The sequence below is a fragment of the Colletotrichum chrysophilum genome (genome assembly GCF_026319265.1).
Source record: "Colletotrichum chrysophilum strain AFK26 chromosome Unknown scaffold_29, whole genome shotgun sequence".
NCBI classification, from domain to species: domain Eukaryota; kingdom Fungi; phylum Ascomycota; class Sordariomycetes; order Glomerellales; family Glomerellaceae; genus Colletotrichum; species Colletotrichum chrysophilum.
In genome coordinates this window covers 152367-168818 of record NW_026517316.1, presented here as the reverse complement: position 1 = coordinate 168818, position 16452 = coordinate 152367, and the positions used below count along the sequence as shown (strand labels likewise).

Below are 16452 nucleotides of genomic sequence, written 5' to 3'. Positions count from 1 at the left end.
CTGGTGCTGTTCCTGCTGCGCATCACTCTAGGTCACTCTCTGCTGCCGCTCCGTCCCATCTCCACCAAAAACTCGTCGCTGTACTGCGCCACGTCCGCGTCCTTGTCCCTGTCCCCAGTCCCGTCCCCGTCCCCAGCCTGCCTGCTTGCACTTCGCCCTCTGACATCGACGTCCCGGTCTATGGATACCACACGCATGTACGTAACCGCACCCCCAACCTACTACGAACGACCAGTTTTATAAACATCAACGCTCGTCCGTCTTGTGTCAGCCTCTTACTTCTAGCTCCCATCACACTCACATCCGTTTATATCTCTCCCACCTCCTCCCAACCAACACCCAAGGGATCTCCTCTTCTTCCCTTTCACCTCTTCTCCATCTCCCAAACTTTATATCAACCAACCTTCGCTTTCCGGTACACTCTTTGACCAACAAGCCACTCGACCCACTCACTACCCGAGATCCATTTACAAACTCGACGACTACTACTGCCAACTTTCCGATAAACAACACACAACAACAGAAAATGGGTGTCGGCCGTGTTATCTGTGTGGCTCTGCCATTTATCCTCACCGTCGGCTCTCTCATCTTCTTGATGGTGGCCGCTCTGGGTGGTGTTTCCAACAAGGACCTTTACTTGTTCCGTGTCAACCTCACCGATCTCGAGATCAACCCCGTTTCACTATCAAGCGTAGTAAGCCGCGATCTGAACGCTCGCGCTCTGCTCAGCGGCGGCTCCGCCCCCGGCCTCTCCAAGGCCCAGACCGACAGCTCTGGCACCCAGACCAGCAACGTAACCGCCGCTGACCTCGGCCTCGACAACCTCTACGACATCGCTCTCTGGGGCTACTGCACCACCGACACCAACGGCGACAAGACCTGCACCAAGGCCAAGTTTAACTGGGCCGAGGAGTACCTGAACACCACCACCCTGACCACCATCGGCTCTGTCACCGGCAAGAAGGTCGAGCTTCCCGACGAGATCACCAGCGCTCTCTCCGCCTTCAAGACCGTCAGCAAGTGGACCCAGGTCGCCTACATCATCTCCTTCATTGCTCTCGGCCTTGAGATCGTCTTCGGCATCTTCGCCAACTGCACCCGCGCCATGTCCTGCATCACCTTCCTGATCGCCTCTCTCGCTTCCGTCGCTGTCTGCGCCTCTGCTGCTCTCTCTACCGCCACCGCCGTCGTTGTTGTCGGTGCTGTCGAGGCTTCCGCTAAGTGGTACGGTGTCTCATCTTCCTTCAACAACAGCTTCCTTGCTCTTATCTGGATCTCCGCCGCCCTCGCTCTCGGCGCCGGCTTCTTCTGGATGTTCACCATCTGCTGCTGCGCTCCCAACCACACCCGCAAGGAGCGCAAGCGCCAGAGCGACGGCGAGAAGCTCCTGCCTACCGGCAACACCAACGCCTACCAGCCTATCCACGAGGAGAACGGCTACTACAAGCAGCAGCAGGCCACCCAGTACGGTGCTCCCCGCTACGCCAGCGGTGCCCGTGGTGACATGGCCTACGAGCCCTACTCCCACCGTTCTTAAGCGATCTTTTGGACTAATGGGCGGTAATGTCTGTACGAAGAAGCTGTGCGATTTGGCACTCATTTGATTTTGCATCGTTGGCGTTGGGTAACGGACTTTATTATTACGAGCACGAACGACATGCGCGGAGGAAGTGGTTTACGAATGGTCTAGCTTGACGGGAACAATGGGGGAGGGCGAGGATTCCTGGGGATGGATGATACCCAACCAGGCTTATTGTCTATAGAATTTATCATGCTTATACAGCACAAAAACAAACACATTAGATTTTTCACACATTCTTTCTCAACACCACTTGTGAGCCATTTATTCGCTGGTTTCATCGTTTCATGTGGCAGAATTCGTCCGTCAGTGAATCGTGACAGCAACGTGCATTCCTGGGCCACTCGCACTGTCGATGGATGCTTCAAAATTTCTCCCACACAAATCACGAACCAAAAAAAATCTCCACACACAGAGCGCGAGAGGGGTGGTTGATGACTCGATCCACCAACCTTGCTGACCGGAACTGAGGAGTTGAAGGATTTCCTACCGCCTATGCGACAGCTCAGCCGCACAAGCTAGCATCATGATCCTGGGACAGTAGGCAGCAACAACAAACTCATTCGCTATTTTTCCCCCTCATTTTTGCAGTAGCCGCGACGGGGAAACGAAACGCTCGTTCCTGCGAGAAAGGACTACATCAACCCCTCCAGGGTCTGGTGAGATTTTAAGACCCAGGGAAGACCGACACTAAAGGACTTCCCAATGAATCATTATGCAGTTAGTCATCATTCATTGATATCCGTCTGCCTTCTCAATTTTTCAAAAATAGCCGCGCAAGAGGAAGAGAGATGGTTTGGCAATAAGACCCAAGTAGGCTAACCGCCTCAAGCAGCAGAAATCAGAGGTAGCCCGGCCCTCACTACGGCGGGACCATCAGCTTACCCCCGTCACCGGCCTCTGCTTCCTAGACCTGGGTGCCACATCGAGTAGTGATGATGGCGAGCAGCAGCAGTATCTCCTGGCCGGAGAGGACACGGACCTCAAGGTCTACGACGGGGAAGGCATCCTGCAATGCCAGCTGAGGATCTTCCGCGCCCAGCCCATCCACGGCATCAGCGTCGGGGGCGGCAGCGTGCTGCTCTGGGGCAACCAGGCCGTGGCGGTCCTGCCCGTCAGCGTGATCGAGGCGTGCTTGTCAGGCAAGGCTGACGACCACAGCCCGCCCAAGATCGTGGAAGCCAAGGCGCCGGACTGGATCTACGACGGCGCCATCTGTCCCGAGGACCCCTCCCGCGGCGTGCTCGTGACGGCGCACAACGAGGCTCTCGAGTTCTGCATCGCGGACGACGGACGGCACGTCGTGTTCGGGAGGATCGTCTCCCCGTCCCGGCCGATTCTGTACTCGGCCAACTCGACGTGGGTGTCTGGCTCCTGCGTGCTCATCGCCGGCGGCACCGTCTTTGGCGAGATCCTGCTCTGGAAGTGCCACTTTGACGACGGCAAGCAGCAGCCGTGGTGCGAGGTTCTCTTCGTCTTCACGGGCCACGAGGGGTCCATCTTTGGGGTGGACATCTCGCCCGAGATCTCGATGGGCGAGGACGGCAAAACGGCACGCCTGCTGGCGAGCTGCAGCGATGACAGGACCATTCGCATCTGGGACATTTCGGAGCGCGAGGGGGCGCCGCGGCTGCAGTACGACTCCTTTGGCGAGGCGCGGGAGACCGGGTTTGGCGGCGGCAACGACGGCGGCGCGGCACCCGCGGATCTGTCGGCCACGCGCGTTGCGTCGAGCAGGCCGCTCGCGATGGTGATGGGACACATCTCGCGCATCTGGCACGTCAGGTTCCCGCGCACGTTCGGGCCCGCAGGGGGCACGGTGTACTCATTCGGCGAGGACTCGACGCTGCAGAGGTGGAGGTTGGACGTTGACGAGGTGCAGTGGCGGCAGGGCCTGAGCGGCGAAAGCAGCGGCAGCGGTGACGTAGCCGCGAGCCTGACCCATCTGGAGACGTATGCGAAGCATGACGGGAAGCACATCTGGACGACCGCGTTGGCGGAGAGGAGTGGTGGGGAGGTGGTCGTTGCGACGGGCGGGCAGGACAGCAAGATCAACCTGTTGACTGACCGGTCCACGGCCAGGGTCGGCGAGCTGCCTCATGAGCTGAGGACGCTGGTTCTGAAGGATGTGGTTGCGAAGTTGACGGCCAGGGGCCAGGAGTTTGCGATCCCGGCGGAGACGAGGGAGGCTTTTCATCGGTTTGCCTTCATCGGGAAGGATACGCTGCTTGCGACCAGCACGACTGGGAGGTTGCTGGTCGGCTCGTTTGGGACGGAGCTGACCTGGGAGGAGATTGGGACCGACGGGACAACTTTGAGCGCTTTGAGGGCTTGCACGAGTCTCAAGAGCCCGATGGAGGGACTGGCGTTATTGGGTACTGCGAACAAGAAGATTTTCTTGTTCAGGGGAGGAGAGATTCGCGAGATCGGGACGGTGCCTGGGAAGGTTGCCGACATCTTCTGTCTGGGTTCTTCCGAGAGTGGAAAGCTCGAGTTCCTGGTCACGATACTCGGCGGCGAGGAAGCGATGCAGCTCCTCACGCTCGATCTGGAGACCTCAGCCATCACATCCATGATCCCCGTCGACCTCGACAACCGCTTCGTCTTCACAGCAGCCTGTCTCGTCAACGACCTCCTCGTGCTCGGCTCGCGACACGGACACATGGACGTGTTCCGTCGTTTGGGGGCCCAGCTCACCCCCTTCCCCGCCCCGGATCGCCGGACGGCGGATAGCATCACCTCTATCAAGCCTCTGGCGACCTCGCCCGAGAAGCACATCATCACGACGAGCAGAGACGGGAACTACCGCATCTACGAAATCGGCCCGTCCTCGCTCATCCTCCGCCACGAGACGGCGCCCACGGCAGTCCCGAATCTCGAAGACTCCTGGATGTCCGGGACGGACCTGATTCTCTGCGGTTTCCGCAGCAAGAACTTCGTGGTGTGGAACGAGACGCGCCACGAGGAGGTCCTGAGGCTCGACTGCGGAGGCGCCCATCGCGCTTTTGCGTATGATAGGCAGGACAGGGTCAGGTTTGTCTTCAACAAGGCTGCTACGCTCGGCGTGTATGAGCAGCCTGAGACGCAGAAAGCGGTGGCCTGGCACAGGACGTTGAAGAGAGGCACGCACGGTAGAGAAGTCAGGGCCATTGCGTTCTCCGGGCGGTATGTCGCCACCGGCGCCGAGGATACCGCGATCCGCATCTGGGAGTACAAGAACTCGGAGAAGCCGCTTCAGAGGAAGATGCGGTGTGTAAAGGTCGTCAAGGTCCACACGGCCGGTCTTCAATCTCTCAAGTGGCTTGGTGAGGAGCTCCTCTTCAGCTGTTCCGGTAACGAGGAGTTCATGGTCTGGCGGGCCACGGATCTTGGTGCCGCTGGGCTGGGACTCATGCGCGAGGCCGTCTTCGAAGACAGAAGCGCCGACGGGGACTTGCGGATCACGAGCTTTGATGTTGCGCGGGTAGAGGGGGTGGTGGGAATCACCATGGCGTTCTCCAACTCGGTCGTCAAGACGTATCGCTACTCAGCGGACGAGGGATTCGAGCTTCTGGCGACGGGCCGGTACACAGGCGCGTGTCTCACCCAGGTGCGGCATTTGAAGATCCAGGATGGCACGTGGGAGGTTGTCACTGCCGCCACGGATGGCTGTGTTGGTGTCTGGAAGAGCGAAGGTGGAGAGTTTGTATTGAAATATACTGCCAGGGTACACCAGAGCAGTATCAAAGCTCTCGATGTCCACAGCACTGCGGAAAGGGTTGTACTCTTGACCGGAGGCGATGACAACGCCCTCGGCATCACGACCCTTGACCCGAAGGACGGGTTCAAGCCGGTTGGCAGGGCGGGTGTGAGAAAGGGGCATGCGGCTGCCATCAACGGGCTCACGGTGCTGAGAGTCACGGAGCGTGGGGAGGTTGTGTACGCGACTGTGAGCAATGACCAGAGAGTCAAGATGTGGCAGGTCGGCTGGCGACAAGGCGTTGAAGAGGTCACTTTGTTAGCAGACCAGTACAGTGGCGTTGCTGACGCTGGTGATTTGGAGTTTATTGAGGGTGGCAAGGTCGTGGTTGGCGGTGTTGGATTGGAGGTTTGGGATTTCGGTGCAACGGTTTGATGAGCATAAGATATCCGTGGATAGACAAAGGAAATGATTAGAGAGAGAGGTGTAAATGACTAGATGCAATATCAAGTTTGTTTATAATGTCTATTTGAGTCATGTTTATTATGTTTACGAACAAGTAAGCAATAACGGCGACAATCATGACATGTTCTATTTGTAGTAGTCAGATCCATTCTGCGGTACATCACACCGGTCTCTTCTTTTAGTTCGATGTCTGAGCCCATGGCCCGTCCAGTTATTACGCAGTCCCGAGGTTGGCGTTCTCTCGGAGCTTGTAGTAGTTCCTACAAGCCTGGTCTTCACACCATGTGACCTCCTTAAACTCATCGTCCTCGGTGAGGTTGTGCGACGCCGGGTCCAGAGCAAGGTACCACCCAGGGCTCGAAGGCGTCAACGGTCGTCCTCGATCATCCGTCGTGGAAAATGAGCGAGTAAGTTCTAGTATCAAACACTTTTTATGCTTGCCACAGCGGCGAAATTCGGACTGTAAATACGACTTGGCGTTCTTTGCCCACTTGTAATTTTCATGGCCATCTGGATTTAAGTAAGCATTCGACATCGTCAAGACCTGGCCTGGCCTGGTGAAGGAACATTAACTTACCAGGGCTACGAGGGCAGTCTCCCAGCCAGTTCGGCGCTTTTGGTGCTTTGGGGTGAAGAAGAGGTTCGAATATGCCTCTGCCTTCGTAATGTAGGCAGAGACAAAGATTAGGGTCGAAGCAACCCATGGGGTCCAGGCGCCGTGGCCCTTTCTCGGGATACCACAGCCATGGGTCGCGCGCTTGGTCTTCTGCCAGTCTTTGTCGCAGCTTATCAGCGTTCAAACGAAAGGCCCGGGGGGAACGGGGAAACGACATATGCACCGTCTTCATCGAATACACCCACTGGCCTAATACGAAGGCATCGTACTCAACCGGTGGTAGGCCAGGCTGGTGAGAGACGTGCTCGCAGAATCTCAAAAAGCCGCCGTCTCGGGGAAATTTTGATGCCTCTGAAGATGCCCTGACGAAGTCATCCCAATTGAATGTCTTGTGCTCACACAGGCGGATATATCCCTCACGACCGATGCATATTCGCTCGAGTGCCCCTTGTTGCGCTCGGCTGCCGAAAACAAGCTGGCCGTGTGCTTTTGCTTGCATCCAGAGCAATACAATTGACATCTTGCTTTAGAAAGCCTCCAATCATATAGGTTGCGATTCGCATAGCAGGGCTCGCAGAACGCACTCGGTGCTCCAAACTTCAACGCGTCCACCGAACCTGGCGCTTGCACTGGCGATGCCCATAGGAATTTGTAGTCGCTGCCCTTGTACCGCCACTTTTTGAACTCGTGATACGAGAATAGGCGCAGGAACTCGCGAGATGCCCGCCGGAGCTGACATATCGCTGTCAAGTCGAGTCGTTGCATTATGTTGAGGAGTATAGGGTCGGGCAGTCCGCAGAGAGGGCTCCTCACGGCGTTTTGCCAGACCGCAGCCATCCACGGGTCAATTCTTGCGTTCTTTGGCCATCCCAAAGCATTCAAATTGTTTCTGGACTTGGTACGACCATTTGTATTTGAAGTGCTCGTCATCGTAGCTCTGTCGTCGGTGTCACGAGGCCTGTCCGCATAGCCCACTTGAACAGCGTCGCCTTCGTCACTGTTCACCGATCTGTCGTCCGGGCTGATATCAACTTTTGTGCTTAACAGAGTGAACGTTGCTAACCTACTGATTCTTCGTCGCTTTCTTCATCACTTCCTTCTCCACTCTCTTCGTCGGTAGTGGTCCAGTCGCAGCGTGCATCGTCGATTTCACTAGGATTGTTTTCTTGGAGACTGATCGATTCTTCGAAACTGACGGTATTCTCGGGATCTGAAAACTGGAAAAGCCTCTGCAGGAAGCCTTTCAGGCAGTGCGCCATTTTTTTATTACCACGTCGGAGCATATCACGCTGGTTGCTAGAATACTCGAGTCCACGCGGGCAAGAAAAGTCTTATACATAGATAGCCGTCCAGGTTACAGACGCCACGTAGAAGCCGTATTTACAGGTCATGCTTTTACCACTACCACATTGGCTGTTTCCCATTGAGGCGCACAGTCAAAAGGGTCTCTAAACTTTTCGGTTAGGCCCAGAAGCCTACCTTGAGGACAGAGAGTCAAAGGAGGACTCAATATATCGACAACGGAAATCGGAAATCCAAACACCCTCAGTTCACGTCCCGACTTACTTTAGACGACATCCCTGGACAGACATGACAAAACCAGAGACATGACCTCTACTAAATGCCCCAGATCCCAACTTGGCAAGCCAGTATGGTTCAAGAGCATGCCCTTCCTGTATGTAACGTCCACGCCATCGTCTGATTCTTCACCGTCACCATTTTATCCACAACCTGCACCACCGACCGACCTACAAATATTTTTTCAGAAAACCAACTGACCACGAGATGCCCATCCTCAGCGACTTTGAAATTACATAGGTCGTCGATGTAACCACTAGAGCATGTGGAGAGTTGTAAACCCCTGCTCCATTCGCCAGCCTTAAAACCGAATCTGCCACTCAGGGTGTGAGTGAATCTGACATGCATACAGCCAAGCCTCTTCCTGCTCCGCCAGAATGAGCCGTTCTACCCCGTTCGTACGCTCGAAACAGGAATAGATTGGCCCGTCTTCGTCTCCGGTAGGTGCGGGACCCTCGCTTTTGCATCGCAGACAAGCTCCTGGTCCTGGTCGCGCTAAGTTTTAGTTTTTGGACCCTGCGATCCTTCAAGAGAGTAGGTATGATTAGGTAGCAGCGGTCTGCCTTAACCCACCCTGGTCGATGGACGGTAACTGAGACCAGGACTCTGGAGGCAGCAGAATTAAAATTGATGACGCCCTTTCGTCCTGTGTTCCTTCGTTTCTTCGCAGTCCCCTCCGTCTCTTTCGGTTTTGCCGCTCGAGAGGCGTGTGTTCCTGTCTCACACAGTCCTGCCTACACGCGTTCAACGGTGACCATGCTTTCCCTGACTTTTGTCAAAGCCTGCGTCCTGACGGCGGCGGGGGCTCTCGCGTCTACAGCGATAGCTGAATCAACCTGGATCAGGCCAGACGCGAGTGGCGACTCCAACTTTAGGGGTTGGTACATCCAAGGTGTTACCAGTAAGTCGCCACTTCGAGACTATCACGAGCTTCCTGGACAGGACTGACGCTGCGCTTCCACGATGAACAGCGAGTCCGAAGTGGTGCGCAAACGGGCAGTTTAGAACAACGTCCGCGGGCTACGCAGGCTGTTGTACGGATACGAAGTGTCCCCTTCCTACCGACTGCCGTAGTAATGTCATTGGGACGGAGGGAGCACGCAGGACTGCAATGCCGGGGCGACCTGCTGGACGATGTCGGTTTACGCAACGCCACCCGCAGATGGGGCGTTCAACAGAGACATCTGGTGTGCTGGTGCAAACACGGAGACGGAGCTGTTTTTGTCGATAGCAGCAACAGCAACCTCTTCGTCTTCTACCGGTTCGTGAAAACCCAACTCTTGCCAGCAACTAGCTCTGTGTTAACTCTTAGACGAAATAGGCCAAGCAACTTCCACTTCCACCAGCGCGAGCACTCCGACGAACACCTCCGCGGGCTCTGATTCGGGTTCAGGTTCAGGCTCAAGTAGCAAAGCATGGATAGCCGGCGTCGTCGTTGGCCCGCTTGTGGGAACAGCGCTTGGAGTGCTGGTTTTCTTCATGCTGAGAAGGAGATGGAAGAAGAAGCATGCTGATGCGGCCGCTCCAGAGGGCCAGGACGGCGCTGCTGCCGGCCATGGAATGCAGCAAGACTGGTCCAAACAGACACCTCCCGGGTACACCCAGCAGCAATGGCAGGCTAGCCCACAGCCTCCTCCATCGGAGATGGAAACAAATCGGTGGGCTGGGGGTCCCAGGGAGATGGACTCAGGATACCCTGCGGCTGAGTTGGATGGGGGACATGTGGCAAGGAACTGATGGCTTCCGCTGATAGTCTGAATCGCTTCTCAGAGGCACGCTATTAAGCCTGTGCTAGACAAGTTATCCAAGTAAGCTTATCAAAACATGATTGGTGAACCATTCTGCCACAAGAAAACACGTTATTCAGGAATTAACTTATTCATCGTCAGCCGTTGTTGCGATTTGCTGACGGTAGGAGATGCACCAAGTCTACGACTTAGTAACCTGATAGTAGAGCTAAGCCAGACTACGAGATCCTCCTAAAGAATGTTATTGAAGAGAAAGCCAATCTTTTCTGAGCTTTCGCGCTTATTGCGTTCACATACACAAAGATTTAAGGAATTTAATTGAGAATTTAAACAAGAATCATAAAACAGTAGAAACGACGACGACAGTAGAGGACGATAGTAACGACAATAATAAACGATAATGACAGCAGCAGTAGACGACAGCAACGACGGCAGTAGAGACAACGACGACAATAACGACAACAGCAGTAGACAACAGCAACAATAACAGTAAAGATGACGATGGTAGAGACGACGACAGCAGACGAAGACGACAGCAGACGAAGACAATACTGGACGAGGGCGATCGTGGATGACGATCCTAATAGACGACAACGACGACAGTACAGACAACAACAATTGAGACAACAACGATGGAGACAACAACGATACTTAGCGGTCCAACCTTGCCTCCATAAGGTATTATTGAACTAGCTGATGTAAGGACAGTCTGCTTTTCTGGCAGAGAGATAGATATACAATACTGTCGCGCCTAACAACACACGCGAACACAACCTTTAAATACTGTGATAACTTATATATGCAAACCCGCGAGGAGGTCTTCCCGATGCCAAAGCCAAACGAACCACGCTATGCAGCCCACCATTCTGTCTACGATCCCCTTGTGATGTTGGGACCAGTCCCGATACCGGTGAGCGTCCTGACAAACCAGTGTGCCCAGCTTTCCGTTTCGAGACTTTTCTTTAACTCCTCGGCGCGCTTCTCAACGTCCTCGACCTGTCTCTCGAACAACCTGACTCCGTCTTCGACGTCGTCGACCTTGCTTACGAGACCGTTAACCTCGTATTCTAGTCGCGCAACCAATACCTCCACCTCCTTAATGGCTTCAGTGATGTGCGCTCGCTCTTCGGCGATGAGCTCCGAGGAGCTTTGCTTAACCCGTTGGTAAGCCTCGCTGAGCTGGTAGTAGAGGGTCTGAAGGTCTTCCTGTTCGTGAGCGTAGTGCTCGTCCACCCCTTCAACGGCCTTGACCTTAGACTCTACCCAGGGGTTGACGTCTCGTTTGATAACTGCGATAGAATCATAAAGGCTCCGGGCGAACTCGGCTAGACTGGCTTGCTGTTGCAGAGCATCGGCTGTAGCAAAGTGCTTGTCGTCGTAGACCTCGGTGATCTCCTCCCATCGTAGAACGGCTTCCTCTGCTTCACCAAAGGACAGCCTTCGAGGCCACCGAGCTTCGTTAAGTGGGTGTTTGTAGGAAAGCCTGGACACCGCGATAGAGTGACGCCGCTGGAGAAAGCCCACAGCATTGTTATCACCCCGCTCCGCCTCGAACGGCCCATGAAGGTCCGCTTCATCAACCACTGAGCCAGCCACAGATGCTTGAATCTTTTCAGGCTCCTCTTTTACGGGCCCGTTTGGAGGTGTTGCGTAGGCACCTTCTACACGTGTCGAGCTGGGCTCAGAAGCTTCGCGAATCTGCTTCACCTCTGGGGACTTCAGCAGCTCCGGGGACCTAACTAGTTCCTGCGATGATTCCGGAATTGCCTGCGCAGCGTCCGCCTCCTTCTTGAACTGTGCCAGGTATTCTTCTGGCTTATTCTTCCAAGTGAAGGCTCTACCAACAACGACGGGAGACGACAAGGCTGCTGCAGATGTATGCGCCAGTGCTGAGATAGGGGCGCTGTTGCTGTAGCCATTCTCACCAAAATCGTCTCTGCTAGGACGACTGGCATGACCTCTCAAACCCGTTCCGACGACGTCTTTAATGCGCCCAAGCCCAGACTTGGCATCGCTAACTCTGCCAGCAACCGACTTGAAGACCGTTTTCCTAAGGGCGTCTTTATCTCCGGGTGCGTCGACCACACTAACGGCCGAGGCAGGCGCGGGAGCTGAGTAGACCCCGGAAGATTCTTCTCTGTGCTTCTGAATTTCTTCTTCGAGAGGCATTGATTGTGTTCGCTTGCCTGCTTGCGCAGCTAGCTCGTCTTTCCCAAATAGCGGAGCACCAATGTCCGATGACTTTTCCTGGAGTTCAGGAACCGTCTTTCGGGGTCGGCCATACCAAAGCCATTTTGCACGCTCACCATAAGCCAAGGCAATGAACCTGTCAATGTCGACGGTCTCGATATCAGCAATGCCAGCCTTATCTTTTCCGCCACTAACCATGCCGATGACCAGCTCACCCCTCTTGCCGCCAATTTCACCGACGGCAGACTTGACAGCTTTCTGCACGCCCCAACCCTCGCCAGCGGCTGCTTTCGCAGTGGCGCTATGGAGCTTTAGAATAGTCGGACGATCCAGTCGTCTCGTCCGCTCGAGCTTGTTTGATTTTTGGAAATAAGCAATTCCCCGCTTAGTGCTTTCAATGTCGAAGACATCTTTGGATACTGGAGCACCGTAGTAGTGTAGACGATTTCTTGCACCCATCAGCATGCCCAACAGGGCCGCTACCGTTGTTGGTCCCAGGATGCCATCTGTCGGCTCGACGTTGTACGATTCTGCGCCGAGCTCCGTCCACCAGTTTCCGATAGACTCCTCCGTCTTGTCGCATAGTAATCCATCGATATATTCGTTATCCAACTTCCCAAACATGAACAAGGAAACCTGGCACAGTTTGACGAGTTCGATGACTGACTGTGGAAATGGGACCTTCTCGCTGGTTTTGTAGAGCTGGTAGAATTTGGCTTGAGTCGGGGGTATGGGGTCCGCAAGAGTCATGCCAGATCGACCGGAACATCCCAGTCGCTTGAGGTTCTCGTTGACGATGAAGGCCTGGCGATGGGTGCGAATGTCGCCCTCAGGCACGGGTATAACTGTCAGGGCCGAGGGAAAACTGCTCAGGTTGGTGACCATAACATCGCCCAGCGGCGTTTCCTTGGGTCGGGCATGGTATTGGTGGATGGCCCTGAAGTAGAATCGCAGTCGATCTGACCAAGTGCTCTCGTCCGCGGGGACAGCCAGCACCCCAACCACGACGGAATGCTTTGGGTCGCCCGTGTAGGTAACAATCACTAGAGTAGGCGACTTGCGCGAGCATGCCCATTGTTCCACCAGATATAGTTCGTAGCCTTGCAAGACGCCTCGTCGCTCGATAACGGTCACCGCTGGATCACTCTCAAGGTATCTGCAGAGCTGTCAGATTCAAACCCCTACACTCGCGCTTCACGAAAACTTCACCTGAAGGCTACAGGATCGGCGAAGACCCATTTCTTCTTGGCCGCCGGTAAGGGAGATGGTGTCGCGGACTCGACAGAGACCTCCTTTCGCGCCTCCAGAGGCAGGGGTGTGTCCAGGGGAGAAGGGCCTTTGCTCCGTTGCTGTTGCTGTTGCTGAGACGCAACCCTCGCCAGTGTCAACTCCTCCTCACGATGCATTCGCGGGTCGTTGACCGGGAAGGGGAATCGGAACGCCATCTCCATAGGAGCGCAGCATCGACGACACTAAAGCGCCCAGCAGCTCTACCTCCACGCGGTCGCAGTCGAGATCATAGTCGCCTCAGATCGTTCGGTCGGTCGGGCTCGCAGACTGTCGCAGATGCAGAAAAAGGCGCAGAGAATTGAATGCCGCCCTGCATGTGACTTGCGCGTCTCTTTTGGTCGTTCTATATCGTTTCCTTCTGGTTCGGAAAGCGGTCGGCATGTGACGCAATGTAGGTAGGTACTGCTGTCGTGGATTGGTTGGGCCGCTGCAGGAGCTGTACCACGGGCTGCTTCAGCGAATGGATAACGGGCAAAAAAAAGGGTGGCAGCGGTCAACGCTAAGGTTCCAAGGTAAGGTCCCCGTCTCTCCGCGATGGCCCAAAGATCTACCGGGCTCCCAGCCGCAGCGCAACAGCAACAGCAGCAGCTACCCCGGCCCCCTGCCCGTACTAAGTAATCATGCGAGACCACTGCCTGAGCACTCGCTATTGTCATTGCTATTGTCGTCGCTGTCGCTGTCGCTGTCGCTTTTGTCGTCTTCGTCCGCTGTCGTCGTCCGCTGTCGTCGTCCGCTATCGTCGTCCGCTACTGTCGTCTTTAATCGCCTCTATCGTTACTACTATTGTTGTTTCTACTATCGTCATAGTTGTACCCGTCGTCGTCCCTAATTATAATGATTTACAGTCGTCCTCGATCGAGGTTATGTTCATACTACGGGTATTAAGTACATAAGTACGAAATACATACAACCGCCGCCGCAGCAGCAGCTACCCCGGCCCCCTGCCCATAATTATGCGCCCCCTCCTCGCCCACACCTGCCCGACTTCGTGCTGGACCTGACCTTACCTTACCTGCCACCCGGGCCGCCCATTTCGCCGTCGCGGCAACTCAACCTACTGTATGCACTCTGGGCGGGCAGTCACAATGTCACCTGTGGGCCTGCGCTCTTAACCACCCGTGGACCTCCCCCGGCAACTCTGGCCACTGATTCAGCTACCGAGCACGCTACCTGTTGACGGTGACAGCCGTGTAGAACTCCATCCTGGACAACCATTCAGCGGGACCAGCAACATTCACCCTGCCGGCTCAACGACTGCTGTCATTCTCTCGGAGATCCGATAGACATCACCGCTTCGTTGACGACCGGAGCTTCGATCGAATCTCCCGCTACCATGACCTACCCGTCGTAACTTCCATCACTCGAGCCCGCCGCAACATACACTACGCCATCTACACCACCAATTCCCACTTATCACCACATACGAGCCACCCCGAAGACCGCTCCCAACATGGCGGAACAGAACCCCATGATGACGCTCCAGGCGGAGCTCTCCCGCTTTCGCAAAGCGACACTCAACTCGGCTGTCAAGGACGCCGACAAACTCCTCGATATGCTCGTCCAGGCGCGCGAGCAGATTGCCAATGGTACGTTCGCCGTCCCAGGACGGAACCCCCGCCATCGCCCGCAGTCGTATGCTCACATCCCCCCCTCCTCGTGCTACAGCGTCCGATCCGCACCGCGCAAGCTTGACCATGACGAAGTTACAAAACCCCGTCAACGCTGGCTTCGATGCCATAAACAATGACCTGAAAGACGTCTCGAAAGCGCAAAAGGTCTTTGGGAAGGCCCTCGACAAGGTGCGTCTCACGAGCCCGCCATACATGGGACGAACATCAACTAACACCAGCTACATAGTCATTCCCCCTGCGACCTCTCCCGACAGACTACGATGCGATGGCTTCGTATCCTTCATTAATAAATCGGGCAGTTGCCATGCACATGCTGCGCGAGGGCCAGTTTAGCGTTGCTTCAACCTTTCTCCGCGAAGCCCATGAGCGCCCTCCCCCGCGCGCCGCCTCCCCCAACGGCAACTCACCAAACGACCTCGAGGCCGACATACACTCTCTTCAATCTCAGGAACTGCAAGACAAGTTCGCAAACATGTACAGCATCCTCCATGAGCTTAAGAACCGCAACCTGGTGCCCGCCATCGAGTGGGCCCAGTTGAACGGTTACGACCTCGAGGCCCGTGGCTCCAACCTCGAGTTCGAGCTGAGCAAGCTGCAGTTCGTCTGGCTCTTCAAGGGCCCAGAAATAAACGGCCTCCCCGACGACCCTCCCGGCTCGAATGGCCGCGCGGGGGCTTTGGCCTATGCTCAAGCCAACTTTGGACGCTTTCAGTCGCGGCATCTGAAGGAGATTCAACAGCTGTCGTGCGCTATGGTGTACGCCTCTAATATTGGCCAGTCCCCTTACGCCAACATCTTTGAGACTTCGGCTGCGTTCGACGACGTCGCTCTGTCCTTCACACGGGAGTTCTGCTCCCTGCTGGGGCTGTCGGCCGAGTCCCCGCTCTATGTGGCCGCGACTGCTGGTGCAATTGCCCTCCCGCAGCTCATCAAGTACACGACCTACATGAAGGCCAAGAGGACGGAGTGGACAACAGAGAACGAGCTTGCCTTCGAGACGCCCCTGCCACGCAGCATGATCTACCACCCCATCTTCGTCTGCCCTGTCAGCAAGGAGCAGACGACGGAGCAGAACCCGCCAATGATGCTGCCCTGCGGCCATGTTATTTGCAAGGAGTCACTGCAGCGTCTCACAAAAGGGTCACGGTTCAAATGTCCGTACTGCCCCAACGAAGGTCACATCAAGGATGCCAGAGAGATCAAGCTCTGATAGAGAGAAGAGACGCCCACATCGCTTGGGACATGTCATTCGGTTGAGATACAATTCCTCTTTGCCCAAGCGGGGAAGTGTAGAGTACATTATTGATACAGGTAAACATTACAAACAGGGTGGGGCGGTGAACAGGTGCGACTTGGAGGGGACTGGGACCACAAAGGCGTCTAGGAACAGGGGAAATTCTGGTGTTTTGGGGGTTGGCGTTTTCTTTTTCACTTTGATGACCGGGTCTTGGGGGGGTTGGGAAGCGTCTTTTAGTTTCTTGAATATGAGATACAATCAAATAACCCACTTTAACACAAGTCTCAGGCGTTTAATTGATTCTGTCCGTGAGTGAGCTGATCGGGTACTGAGACGTGTGAAGGTCAACGACGACAACTGAGTGTAAATTGAACACCCTTGTTTCTGGGATTTACTTGTTCAGATTGGTTTGAACCATGCCAGGGCATCTGAGATGTTA

At 55.3% G+C, this 16452-nt stretch overlaps 4 protein-coding genes across 4 annotated transcripts; 3 read left to right on the top strand and 1 right to left on the bottom strand.

Annotated features, from left to right (window-relative positions):
* Positions 1 to 526: 526 nt before the first annotated feature.
* On the top strand, positions 527 to 1537 carry COL26b_004697 (uncharacterized protein; the record flags this gene model as incomplete). Its single annotated transcript, XM_053177566.1, has 1 exon — positions 527 to 1537. One exon carries the CDS (start codon positions 527 to 529, stop codon positions 1535 to 1537), a length of 1011 nt encoding a protein of 336 aa, XP_053038459.1.
* Positions 1538 to 2284: 747 nt separating this feature from the next.
* COL26b_004696 (uncharacterized protein) lies at positions 2285 to 5693 on the top strand (the record flags this gene model as incomplete). Its single annotated transcript, XM_053177565.1, has 2 exons — positions 2285 to 2299; positions 2397 to 5693. 2 exons carry the CDS (start codon positions 2285 to 2287, stop codon positions 5691 to 5693), a joined length of 3312 nt encoding a protein of 1103 aa, XP_053038458.1.
* A 4842-nt stretch (positions 5694 to 10535) lies between these two features.
* COL26b_004695 (uncharacterized protein) lies at positions 10536 to 13300 on the bottom strand (the record flags this gene model as incomplete). The annotated part of the gene is made up of 2 exons (XM_053177564.1): positions 10536 to 13011; positions 13065 to 13300. 2 exons carry the CDS (start codon positions 13298 to 13300, stop codon positions 10536 to 10538), a joined length of 2712 nt encoding a protein of 903 aa, XP_053038457.1.
* Positions 13301 to 14595: 1295 nt separating this feature from the next.
* Positions 14596 to 15986, top strand: COL26b_004694 (uncharacterized protein; the record flags this gene model as incomplete). Its single annotated transcript, XM_053177563.1, has 3 exons — positions 14596 to 14731; positions 14811 to 14944; positions 15003 to 15986. The coding sequence occupies 3 exons, from the start codon at positions 14596 to 14598 to the stop codon at positions 15984 to 15986; spliced, it is 1254 nt and encodes a 417-aa protein (XP_053038456.1).
* Positions 15987 to 16452: the final 466 nt, after the last annotated feature.